Source organism: Leguminivora glycinivorella, chromosome 17 (assembly GCF_023078275.1).
Source record: "Leguminivora glycinivorella isolate SPB_JAAS2020 chromosome 17, LegGlyc_1.1, whole genome shotgun sequence".
In the NCBI taxonomy this organism is placed as follows: Eukaryota; Metazoa; Arthropoda; class Insecta; order Lepidoptera; family Tortricidae; genus Leguminivora; species Leguminivora glycinivorella.
In genome coordinates, this window is record NC_062987.1 from 5,507,045 (window position 1) to 5,520,380 (window position 13,336).

General features: G+C 35.6%; 1 protein-coding gene across 3 annotated transcripts in view; it reads left to right on the top strand.

The window, feature by feature from the left end:
* Positions 1-13,336, top strand: part of LOC125235507 (semaphorin-2A-like) — a 782,062-nt gene that overhangs the window by 692,841 nt on the left and 75,885 nt on the right. For all 3 annotated transcript variants that reach the window (XM_048142078.1, XM_048142077.1, XM_048142079.1), the window contains 3 exons: positions 393-480; positions 7,040-7,091; positions 8,283-8,345. In XM_048142078.1, coding sequence (XP_047998035.1) covers positions 393-480; positions 7,040-7,091; positions 8,283-8,345 — 203 coding nt within the window. The remainder of the gene's footprint in view (positions 1-392; positions 481-7,039; positions 7,092-8,282; positions 8,346-13,336) is intronic.

Here is a 13,336-nt window from a genome sequence, read left to right on the forward strand (position 1 = left end):
ATGATTAATTTAAATAATACATAGAGTGTAGCATGAAAAATCATACTTTCGTTGCAATACCATTGAGTAATACTTAAGTCCAAGACAAGTGCTTGAAATATATGCTTAATGTACTTATTTATGATATTTTGTTAAATACTTACGATCCGATAACTTTTGTCTACTTAAATATATAAAAACGATCAATTGATTAGTATTAAACTCTAATTAAAACCCTTAAGGTAGGTACTAGGTACCTACATATTTAAAATTTGTTATAGATTTCATTCATGACGCTCCTGTTATAAATTATGCACGAGTAAAATGCAATTTTATACTATATTCTCAAATAACAATATCGCAATTCGTATGTTATTAAACCCAAAATAACTGTTGTTTTATGTTGTTCACAGATCATGTCCGGGAATTCTCATGCGGCAACCTCTACTACAGGACATTCTTCATGGACTCAAAAAGGGACACCTTATACGTTGGCGCTATGTAAGTAATACTGGCCCGTAGCCGAATGGCATTTCTGCGACGCGAAACGAAAACGAAACGCCGTGAAAGGTAGTCTGGCTCCGTCGCGCCAATACGCACGAGCGATAGAGATATGTAGATATCTACGAGCGTTTCGTTTCGTGAGCGTTTGTGCCATTCAGCTGCGTACCCTGTTGTAACTATTTATTATGCATATTATTTTTTTAAGTTACAAGAAGTACACTGACAATCACATCGAAATTTAAATGATGTCACTTAATTTTAGCCCAAAAAGGGACCAGTACGATGGGACAGAATTGCGTTCAATGCTTAACTTGTTCTACGATTATGAAAGTTGTCACAGGGCTTTTAAGGTCTGAAATAAATATGTAGAAAAATAAAAATATATGTAACTCCACGAATAAGTAAATTGATCTTACTTTTTCATGAACCATAAATTCATCACAAAAGCAAAATAGATTTTCCTTTGGCTAGTCTGTGGCCAAGAGCAAGCCCATATATATTAAAAAATAAAACTCATCATTTGAACAACCTTCACGAAAGGTTGTAACAAATTTATACCGCAAATGAATGTTGTAACAAAATTACCTACTATCAAATAAATAAATTAGTTATAAAAATTAATGCTTGCGTCTCGGGTAAAGAAACTTGACTTTTCTACTAGACAGATTATAGTAATTAAGTCTTGGCTTTGACTTTAAAACTTGTCAGAGGTTAGAGAATTGAATCTTCGATAACGGCTAAAGTAAGCTCTCTTTGAGCACAATATCTCATTCTAAAAAACATCTAAGTAAGTATATTATCTTTACATGTAATATTCATTCTATTTATAGTTATTTTGCTGTGACACATATTAAATTACTTATATCTCACATTTTAAGATACAAAATTTCAATTTTATGTTACTCCTTATGATTATGACCTGGCACCAACTTACTCTTTTGATTTATCCCATTTTTGACTACAAGATAATTTTATACTTTGTGTATACAAGTCATATACTCGTAAATAAATCCATAGAGTCATGATCAAGACTGACAACCCAAGAACAAGATATTACACAATACTAGTATAGGTGCTCGAAATAAATCTGCTATTCGATCTGCATTCGTTGTGGATCACTATAATTTATTGATTCAAAGTATAAATAAAGCAAACAAATAAAAATATAATCAAACTACTTTTAACATTTTGAACGCTTTCGCGTCAAAATGTGGCCTACACGCCAATACCTCTACACGGAAATAACGGAAATACACCTTATCCGTCAGCAGGACAATTGCTTTGACAGCGTCCGTCATATCAACTTTAGGCGTCGCTGGCGTCGTGGGTACGAAAGCACACGACGCCTTTAGGAATAAATAAAAAAATTGGCCCAAATCGCCGTCAACGGGCAAGGTGGATCTGATTTGTCAGAGTCAAAAGCAACACTTCTTCAGATCTTAGTCAAATACGTCTGATAATTGATAATCTAAAGAACCACCAACGCATTAGTGCCTGAGATTTAATTCCTACCAAAAATAAATCGACTAAAGCAAAGTCCCTTGATTTAATGAAAATTCATCATTTTTACACCAAAACGATTACTTGTTAGCTGCCATGTATGTTGCTAACCAAGCTACGTAGACCTTTGGCTTTTATAAATAGCCCGTAGCTTTACCCAGAGTAAACAAGCACGGGTAAAATTAGTAGGGTCAGATTACATTGGCAATGCAATAATAACGGTTGATGTAGGTCAATCGTGTGTGTCACGAAGGTAATAAAGGCGTTTTTCTGTCGTAAACCGATCTTCTTTAAAAGGTCTCATAGTTAAATGTTGGTGAATTATAAAATTGAATGAATTAAATGTGCTTAAAAAAATAATCTATCTTGTTGAAAAGAATTATAGTAGTAGGATAATGTATTTAAATAAGTGCAATATTGGAACTTACACTCCATAGATTTTATAATATGATTTGATAAGATGATTTATAATCATAATTCATACAACGCAACTTTTAAGGCAATACACGCTACGCAAGTAGCTAATTATACATTAAGAAGGTGCCCGATTGATATTCCGAAATAAAATACGCCGATTTTCGGTACGCCGACAACGATTCGCCGACGTCTTTTTTGGCCGAATAACGATTGGAAGATTCTCATTTCGCATAATATTCGTTCGGAAACGGAGTCGGTAAGTAGAAATTTGATACGCCGATTTACTTTTCGTCGAATAATCATTTAGTAATTGTAAAAATTGGCCGACAAAAAATTAGTCGAAACACAAGAGTGATCATTTGGTAACTTTTTTTGGTGAGTTGGCTGGAACTTGCGTACAAACTGTTCTGCAGATTCAAAAATGTAGGTGTTAGATCGTTTATAGAGTAACATTTATTTCAACTACTTATTTATATTAATCATCAAGTTCTGATTCTAAGGATTGATTTTAGTAAATTATGTATTGTTGTTTTCAACTCACCAAATTTTTAACTTTAATTTTTTTTATTTCTAACATAATGTTGCCAGTGTATGTAAATTATTACCGCAACGAAATTAATTTCACATTATACATTGTTTAAGAAAAAAAAGTGTCTATTAAGTGCGTAATTTTTTTACAACAGCGAGAATTCATTCATTCGAAATTATTTTAACAATTTATAAAATGTGAAACGTTATTCGACAAAACGTGGCCTAAACGAAAATATTACTTTGCTAAATGAAAAATGTCCAATAATAATTAGGATAATTTGCACAGAAGCGAACTGAACTTTATGCGAACCAAGATTCTACGTAACGTTATTCGACAAAAAGTGACAGCGACAGTTTGATTATTCGGCTAAATAACATTCGGCGAATCGTTGTCGGCGAATCAATAATCGGCTAAAAAATTGTCGGAGAATCATTAGGTAGCCATTAAGAATTATCAGTAACCGACGAAACAAACTGCTACGGTGCCCACGCCGTAGTATTGCCTTATACGCTAATTTGAAACTTAACTCTTCTTTGCATGATTTTTTATTTCTTTTTGAAATGAATCACGGTAACGTTAGTCGACCATCAAAATAAATTAAAAATCATATAAGGTAAAATTTACGAAATATCTCTATTTTTTGATATGATGGAAAGGGCCTGGCCGGACTGCCATGGTAAAATCGCCCCTGGCTAAATATGAAATATTGATATGCAGGATTATTCGTATTGTTACTACATGTACTACTACTGAATATTATGCCTCAAACTATTTCCGTTTATGAAAAAAATAAAAAAATAAAAATTTTGTTTTTTATTTTTTTCTTTAAAACCGCGTATCCGATTAACTTGTTCTTTGGATATTTTATAGATATATTAGGGATACATCAATTAAAAAAAAATTAACTTCCTGACTTTTTGTTAAGTACATTTTTTTTTAAATTTATGTTTAAAATTTTTTTTTTTTACCACATACGAGTTAGCGACACCTACTATATTTTCATATAATAATCGCGATTTTATACTCTATTACATATATTTTTATCAAAAATATTAGTTTGGATCAACAATGTCAAAATAAGTTATTTATGTATTATTACCCTTTAGTACTTAGTACGTTGCTCCTGGAAAGTGATGTATGAAAATTTTGGCATAATTAATGGAAGATTTTTTTTAATTGGGATATGTACATTATAGGCCGAAGTTATTTTTCATCAACCCTCCCCACCCCTCCCCCCTCTGCGTCACCCATCTACCCCCTTAAAGAGCCGAAAATGCGATTTTTCTCGATTTCTGACAAAACCGATTAAGATACAGAAAAAGCGTGTAGGAACGAAGTAATCCTTAATAAATTTACTACAAATCTCTCATAAACACTTTAGTGCTAGCACTTATAGTTTTCGCGCAATCCGTCACGAAAGTTGCTCCTTTCTTCAATTTTCTTTAATGAATGAAAAGTTTTCTCCTTATATGTTTACGAAATCATCGGTTTGATAGTACTAAAATATTATAAACTCAAGAATTAATTTCAGGGGAAAAAATCACTACCATGGGCGGGACTTGAACTCACGGCCTCTAGATTGATAGATATGATAGATAAATAACGCTAGGGGTACCATTGATTCATATAGTAGAAAGCTGAAAGATTCGCTAACTAGAGATGAGCTTTTGGTGGCTCAGTTGGTAGAGCCCTCGAGTTTCTATTCAGAAGCCGTGAGTTCAAGTCCCATCCATGGTAGTGATTTATCCCCTTAATTTAATTATAGTCATGAGTTTACAATATTTTAGTCGTATCAAACAAATTTCGACGATTTCGTAAGCATTTTGGGAGAACACTTTAATATTCTTTAAAGAAAATTGCAGCAAGGACCAACTTTCGTGACGGATCACGCGAAAACTATAAGAGCTAGCACTAAAGTGTTAATGAGAGATTTGTAGTAAATTTATTAAGGATTATTTCGTTGCTACACGTTTTTTCTGTATCTTCAACGGTTTTGTCAATAATTTAGAAAAACTGCATTTTGGGCTCTTTAAGGGAGGGTAAAGGGGTGACGCAGAGGGGGAGGGGTAGGGAGGGTTGATGAAAAATAACTTCGGCCTATAATGTACATATCCCAATTAAAAAAAAATCTTCCATTAATTATGCCAAAATTTTCATACATCACTTTCCAGGAGCAACGTACTAAGTACTAAAGGGTAATAATACATAAATAACTTATTTTGACATTGTTGATCCAAACTAATATTTTTGATAAAAATATATGTAATAGAGTATAAAATCGCGATTATTATATGAAAATATAGTAGGTGTCGCTAACTCGTATGTGGTAAAAAAAAATTATTTAAAACATAAATTAAAAAAAAATGTGCTTAACAAAAAGTCAGGAAGTTCATTTTTTTTTAATTGATGTATCCCTAATATATCTATAAAATATCCAAAGAACAAGTCAATCGGATACGCGGTTTTAAAGAAAAAAATAAAAATAAAAATTTCTTTTTTTTTAATTTTTTTCATAAACGGAAATAGTTTGAGGCATAATATTCAGTAGTAGTACATGTAGTAATAATACGAATAATCCTGCATATCAATATTTCATATTTAGCCAGGGGCGATTTTACCATGGCAGTCCGGCCAGGCCCTTTCCATCATTATGCAAACTTTGACCATAAGCGTAGCTAGTACAATAGGTAGGTAGATAGTACTAAATACATTAAACAGGTTTCTTTTTTATCTTATACTTTTAAACGAGCAATTCTTGTATATTTATTTATTTATACCGACAATCTCGGAAACCGCTCTAACGATTTCGCAGAAATTTGTTATGTGGGGGTTTTCGGGGGTGAAAAATCGATCTAGCGTAGCCTTAGATCCCGGAAAACGCGAATTTTCGAGTTTTCATGAGTTTTTGTTTCGCGTTAGTAAACGTAAAATATGGACGTTAATTTCGCCGCGCGCGCATCGATTCCGCTTAGCTCAGTCGTACGAGGTCGGTCTAATGTACGCAGATAGATCGATAGGTTTCGAATCCCGGCCAGAAATTAAGTTTTTGTTTTTTGTCTTTTTTTTTTTTTTTTTGTATTTATAAGAGTTTTTTTTATCTTAAGACGTGATATATTAAAATAGAACCGAGCGAAGCTCGGTCGCCCAGATATTTTAATTTATTTTGAGAGATGCCGTGAAAACAGTCGGAAATCCGTAAACACCGCATTTCTAAGCTTTTTTGGCCATGCTCACAAGAAAAAGCTTCGATCACTTATGCTTGATTATCGACAACTAATTAATGAATCGCCATACTTTACGAGTGACGTAAAGTATGGCGTAACATAATGATGGAAATCTCCATCACATACTCTCGAGTAACTATATATTTAAAGTCACATACAGGTCGAACGCGATTAATTAACATTATTTTACCTTTTTTCCCAACGTTTCGGCCAGGTTGCACTGGCCGTGGTCGCGGAAGACTGACTTCCCAGCAAAGTGTCACCGGAGATGTAAATACCACAAAACTACTCGATATTAATTTATATAAATGTTCGGGGTAGACAAATAAATATAATCTACCCGCTTTTAGTTAATGTTTATTTCCCACCGCACGACACACAGCACTCACAACATCCGCGCACTGGTCCGAAGATAGTTGCTGGGACGTCAGTCTTCCGCGGCCACGGCCAGTGCAACCTGGCCGATACGTTGGGAAAGTGGCGCGAAACAGCGAGCCCGCAAAATAAAAGTTTAAATGACAAAATTCTGTTTAGTTTTTTTTAATCACAACTATGTGCGATTTCAAGGTATAATGTTATGATGGAAATTTTCATCACCGTGCAAAGAAGGGTTATTTAGACGACCTCTAAATCTCGAGGGCCTCATTTAGACGACGCGCAAACTCGCATGCGATTTTACATTGCAAACTGTTCGGGTTAGTATTGTACAATTCAGTGTGTAGGTACACGAATAAAATACCCCAATTTATTTAAACTTGAGTTCTCGAATCGTGTAAATAGATCCGGGTCTATTCAATCTTTTCAAATTAATAAATATGCAACAACAAACAGGCATTAAATCCTTGATAATAATGACTATTATTAATAATTGTGTCTTTTCCAGGGACCGACTGTATCGGCTGAACATGAACAACATCAGCGCATCCCATTGCGAAGTGAGTATTGGCATAGATTAAATATAAGAAGATCATACCATCCCATACATTAAAATGCGACCGCCTAAGAACGCGCATACACTACACCACACATAGATGGTGCCACAAAAATTGCCTTGTTGCCGTCGATTATTTGTAGACTGGCGTTAAGTGTCACTTTCGAACCATAAATCTATGTCAAAAGTGACACTTACGTCATCTAAAAGTATAATCGAAAGCTACAGGACATTTTTTTGTGGCGTCATCTATGTGTGGTGTAGTGTATGCGCGTTCTTACGCGGTCGCATTTTAATGTAGGGATGGTATGATCTTCTTATATTTAATCTATGGTATTGGTTACCATATCAGCATTCCAGTTCAGAGTGCGACCATGCTGCGTTGGCAACGATTTTGATAGCCTGCACAAGGGTCAAGTAAACGTTAATTATCATCCTGCTAAACAAAGAGCCAAGATCAAACGTGACTATGAAAGCTACTGTCAAAGCTAACCGCATAGTGCAAATCGAACTCCATAACAAGACTTTGTAAAGAGCCAGGCAATCCAAAACTAAACTATTACTCTTATAACAGGTTTCTAAATAAAATTGCATGAATTAAAATGTCCTTACTATGTAAATGGAAATGGAAATAACTTAAACTTCACTATTATTCCAATGAGAAGTCAAACTTTGAGAATATTTTAGCAGAAAATAGGTCTGGCATGATTACGTAAGCCTGAATGCCTAATAGACTTGTCAAAACTTTAATCCGTAGACCGATGTTTTTTAAGACTTAAGTATAACTGCGTTATATCTAAGAGTGAAAAACTTTGGCAAATTTCGTGTCATACTTCATAAGCCTCTTGTTACATTATCTTGTAAGAGAAACAGTCGAGCGCAAAAAAGATCCATAAAACTTTTAGTTTGTACCTAATTTGTCTTATAAAATCTCATCAATCAATTTTGTTCCAATTTTGTTTTTACAAACACCAGAAGGCTGAGCCAAGATGCCGATCGTTAGAGCCGAAGGGAACAGAACGATAATCTCTTTTTATCACTATTTCATACTAAAGAGCAAGACTGATGTTTGCGCGTTTTATTCACTGCGGTGTCAACGAATTGGCATGGTGCATGCTGTCTATAAATACTTGAACATACCTACATCAATAAATTTCAAAGAGAAAAAATACTAACGTGTCTTATTTGTTTTCAGCGAGATTCCATAAACCTGGAACCGAGTAACGTGGCCCAGTGCGTGTCTAAAGGGAAATCAGAGGTAAATATTGTATTTTATTATCGTTTTGTACCTCTAAATTTGTCATTTTATGAATCCGAATTTGACGATTTTCGTTTCTGTGTTTCTTATTCTAAATTTTTTTTTTTTATACTACGTCGGTGGCAAACAAGCATACGGCCCGCCTGATGTAAAGCGGTCACCGTAACCTATGGACGCCTGCAACTCAAACAGTGTCACAAGCGCGTTGCCACCCTATTAGAAACTTGTACACTCCCTTTTGCTGTGTTAAGTACACAGCAAAAAGGAATGTACAAGTTCTAAGGAGGGTTCGGGTTGCCGACGACTCAAAGGACAATAGACGGAACAAGTTAGTTCCGTAAGTCCTCCCGTCATCAGCACACCGCACCTTCGTTGAGCTCTGGCAGCCTTACTCACCGACAGGAACACAACACTATGAGTAGGGTCTAGTGCTATTTGGCTGCGGTCTTCTGTAAGGCGGAGGTACTAACTACCCCAGTTGGGCTCTGCTCTAGATTCGAGCAAGACGATATCCGCTGTGCTGTGCCCTACCACACAAAGCGGAATATCATTCGCTCTGCCCTACCTCCTCCAAATATGTAAGTTACCTTTCTTTACCTTACTATTTTTTGTTTACCTACATTAATAAATACATAAGTTAGTGACTTTAATGACATTGAAGAGCAAGAGGGCGAGACACTTTACACGGAAAAAGACTTTACTTATTACTAGATTAAGAATAAAATATGTTCTTAGGAGTACTTATTCTTTCTTACAAACAATTTTTTTAAATAAGATATTCTGATTGTGCGTATAAACTAACGTTGTGCATTCTGTAAAACTTTATATTGTGGAAAGATAAGCCGGGCCCTGGATAGAAAGTACCTTAAATCTTTAAGCGGGCTCATTTTACTTAAATAAGATATTCCTTTATTTTTAAAAGGAAACTAAACTGCATTCAAAGATTTTCTAAAACTCGCCTTGCCTCGGCCGGAACTCGAATTTACAAAAAAAAAAACAATTTTAAAAAACACTCGCTAGGTATTTTATAAAGGTAATCGATAGCATTATTAATCAGGATAAAATTTCTCTAAAAAAATTTGGTCTTAAAATTAAAAATCATAAATTTACATATCCATAGACAATTTTTGAAAATCTTTGAATGCAGTTTTTTTTTTTCTTAAAAAAAAAGAAATGTAGTCTTTAAGTATAATAAACCAGCATAAGGATTTGAGATACTTTACCTCCAGCGCCTGACCTATCTTTCCATCCTGTATATAATATTTAAAAAAAGTTTGTCATAAACTATAATGTATCAATTAGAGGCTGCGTGGCGACGCCGTCCTGGCACTATTTCCATCAAGGGTTAATCCCGTTTTTAACATTGAGCGGAGCATATTTCACGGCGGGAGCTTAGAGGCGGCCGCCCCGCTATATTAAGGCCGTTAATTTTGATTTACAATCGCTGCGCAAAAGCAATATTTGTTTTATTTCCTAGCGGTTAAACCGCGTCTGGAAGTGGAGGATCGGGCGAGCGATTATTGCGAGTTGCCTCGCTACACGATCCACTAATTCGATAATGCCCACTGTGCGAGCGATTCTAACGGTTGAGTGCGCAGCTGTATTTTCGTGAGCTCGTTCCATTTTTTCCGCGCTTTTTTTCGGATAATCGCGTTAGGTACTCGATTGTTTGTGACATGTTTGTTCCGAGTATAAAAGCTTCCATAGAGAAGTGTAAGAAAGCCATTAACATTAGAGAAGTTATCCCGTATATTAAATAACAGTTTCATTGAACCACACAAGATGCCTGTTTAAACTTGCTGGAAATTGGGAATAAGGCTGAACATTTGTTTGCCCTGGTTACCGCCCCGTCGCAGTTATATCTAATAAGAAAGTCATAAAGCGCGCGACCAAAAATGGAACGTCTCATGCGAAATATACATAAAGTGTCCAAGTAAGCAGTAAAACCCCGTGCGGCTCTAAATGATTTCCTCGCAAAAAGCAAAAAAGTGCCACAAGCAAATTCACAAGTTTACTGCTACAACTGAATGTCCCGTGATTATGAAGACATACTCGCTCCCAAAAGAAAAGGTCAAAACTTTTACAATAGGGAAAGAAAACCTATAGACCACATCCTACCCATTCAAACTCTTCCTATAGCGAAAAAAGTAAATTTGTTTTATTAGTATCAAAGAGGGCCATAAAAAAGAAATATCCCTGAGTCTATCACCTCGATCGTGGAAGGAACGGCCACTCGTGAAAGCTATAATCAAAGTTTCTCGGTGTCGGCGAGTTTTCCTTTCTCTAAACACGATGTTGTAACACGAAAAAGGTTGGAAAAATGCCGTCGGCAAAATTCCATGAGGCTGCCGGCCGCTCGCTTGTTGTTTTAACTCCTCTCTTTGTGACGCTATTAAGGAAAATTCACTAGCTAGGTAAATCAGAGAACTTGCGATTTTCGTGTAAAGAATTCATGGGACAATATCTCAGCACACTACGTTATTTTACGACGAGAACAGCCTCGGTTTTTACGTGACGCACTTTCCCGCCATCGACGCTCGCGGCGCGCCGTAATATGCAAATGTATTCGCTTGTCTTTGTCAATTACACTTACCGCGTGTCATAATACAAGGGTGGCTCTTGATCCTGTCACGTAACAAAGGAATCCATTACGTTTCCCGGTGATTAGTTTAATTGTGCGGTTAAAGTAATCATATTGGACGCTTTTACATATATTACATTCCTGGGCTGTACTGAAAGGTGCGTAGGGTACCTAACAGTCCTATACATGTTGCTTTAGCATCATCTGTATGTTTAATTGCATAACGTGACAAGCATAATGAACGCGACACCACATGTCATTAGCTCTATTTAATAATTAACATTTGAAATTCGTAGAAGCACTTCGGATTGATGGCGCTGTAGATACATAAATACTGGCAATGCAAATCAACGTTAAATTCCTAACAAAAGCCATTATGGAAAAATAATTATCGTTCGGATTGCGCCACTCGGTTTTTCCTAAGTAAAAACTTTATAAGCGGAAAAAAGGCGAGAAAAGCAGGCCGTAAATCTACTTACGTAGGAAGTGGCGAATAATTAACGAAATGGACCAATCGAAGGCATTAGTTGGGAGTGAAGTTATGCGAGCGCTCCCGGCTAAGTGCCGTTAAAAGAAACTTAGACGTGGGCCTAATTGTTCTCTGCTTAATTCTGATTGTTTCCGAGCGCAAAACTGAACAGTTCTGTTCACGTCAGTATTACAACGACTCGGTGTTCCAAGTATATTAATCCGATAATTACTTGAGAACAATCTTTCTGGAACTTGCTCTGCCAACTCTAGTGTACAAAGGAAAGTGTAGCCGAACTCTTTATGAAGAAACAAAGCCTCTCTATAAGTGTTTACTTTTATTGACGCACAAATTTTGTGTATGAAACCTATTTACTTTAATAGTTTTGCTGCATTTATTTGCACGAATGAATTTAATTCATAATTCTTTATTGCAAACCATGGTACAGTACAGTAATGTAGTATGATGTCTCACATGGACCCTGCAAGGGCACAGCATATAATAACTTATCATGAAATTTAATATCATTTAATTATTATTATTTAAAAAAGAATAAATTAAACATTGAAAACATACATATAGCTAAAAAAACATTAATCCATAGAATGTCTCATAAAATAGAAGTCTCAAATCAATAATTGTTGTAAGTTTCATATTTCAAATTTAATAATTAGAAGTAGGTAGGTGTAAGTCAATCAATAGAAGGTGTCTCTAACGTCGTCATCAAAAAAATGTTTTAATTTGTAGTAGCACTTATTTATCAGGAAGTCTTTCAACATTTTATTAAATTTCTTGTTGTTTCTTGACCTTTAATATTATCTTGAAGGTGGTTATAAATTTTAACTGCCATGACATTTGGACTTGCACTATGGAGTTTGAGGTTAGAGGTTGACGGCAAAGCTAAATTATATTTATACCTTGTCTCGAAGCGTCGTGGCTGTTCTACTAACTTTGTAAATAAGTACGAATGTTTTCTTACAAACACACATTTCGTCATGCTAGTGTTCTACTAACTTTGTAAATAAGTACGAATGTTTTCTTACAAACACACATTTCGAATATATACATTGATGTCAGGGTAAGAATTTCGTATTCAATAAAATGTGGTCTACAGCTCGCTGGACTACTTATATTTGCTAGGATGCGTATGCATCTCCTTTTGAATAGAAATAGGTCTTCTAAATACATCTGTGCTATTTCCCCAAAGGAATTTAAATACATTTCTGTAAGTTCGTATCGACGATGGATATAAATATAGAAAATTAAGAGTTTCCTTAAGCAATTCCTAGCCGAGACATATTTATAGAAGACTTATCACCCACCGCGTTATCTACAGCTGAATGCTTGTGATTCCATTATTTGATTTCTTATTCAACCCAAGGGTCAAATCTAAGATAAGTACAGTGTACATTGTTGAATACACCTGGGTCTTCTTCTTAGAATGTACGTGCCCAGCAGCACTACGGACTAAATAAGGGCCAGGCGGACTTGGAGTAATTAAGTATTAAATAGAATTATACGAGGTAACTAAGTACGTGTATTAATTTGGTTTGTTTCGTGACAGAAGCTTCTAGGAAATAACGTTATTACAGTTTATTTTGCCAATTCATACAAAAAGGATTATGTGCTTGCTTGTTTTTTTGAATGTCAAAACTTAGCTCTGCTGGGTCATTGAAAACTGATACTTTATGATGATGATGATGATTGAGTCCGACCGATTTCGGCCATGGTGACCACTTTGACCCCTAAATAATGTTCCGACGCTCATGCGCCCGAAAATGGCTAATGTAGCCTATCTTTGCAGCGAAACTCCGTCCACATTGAGGACACGTAAGTACGCCGTGAGTGTAATTGTAGGATATGGCAGCGGGTGGGCGGGCCTTGAGCTGGTCGCGTCTAGTATCGAGGTCAACTTTACGTTGATCCTCGAAATCCCGCACT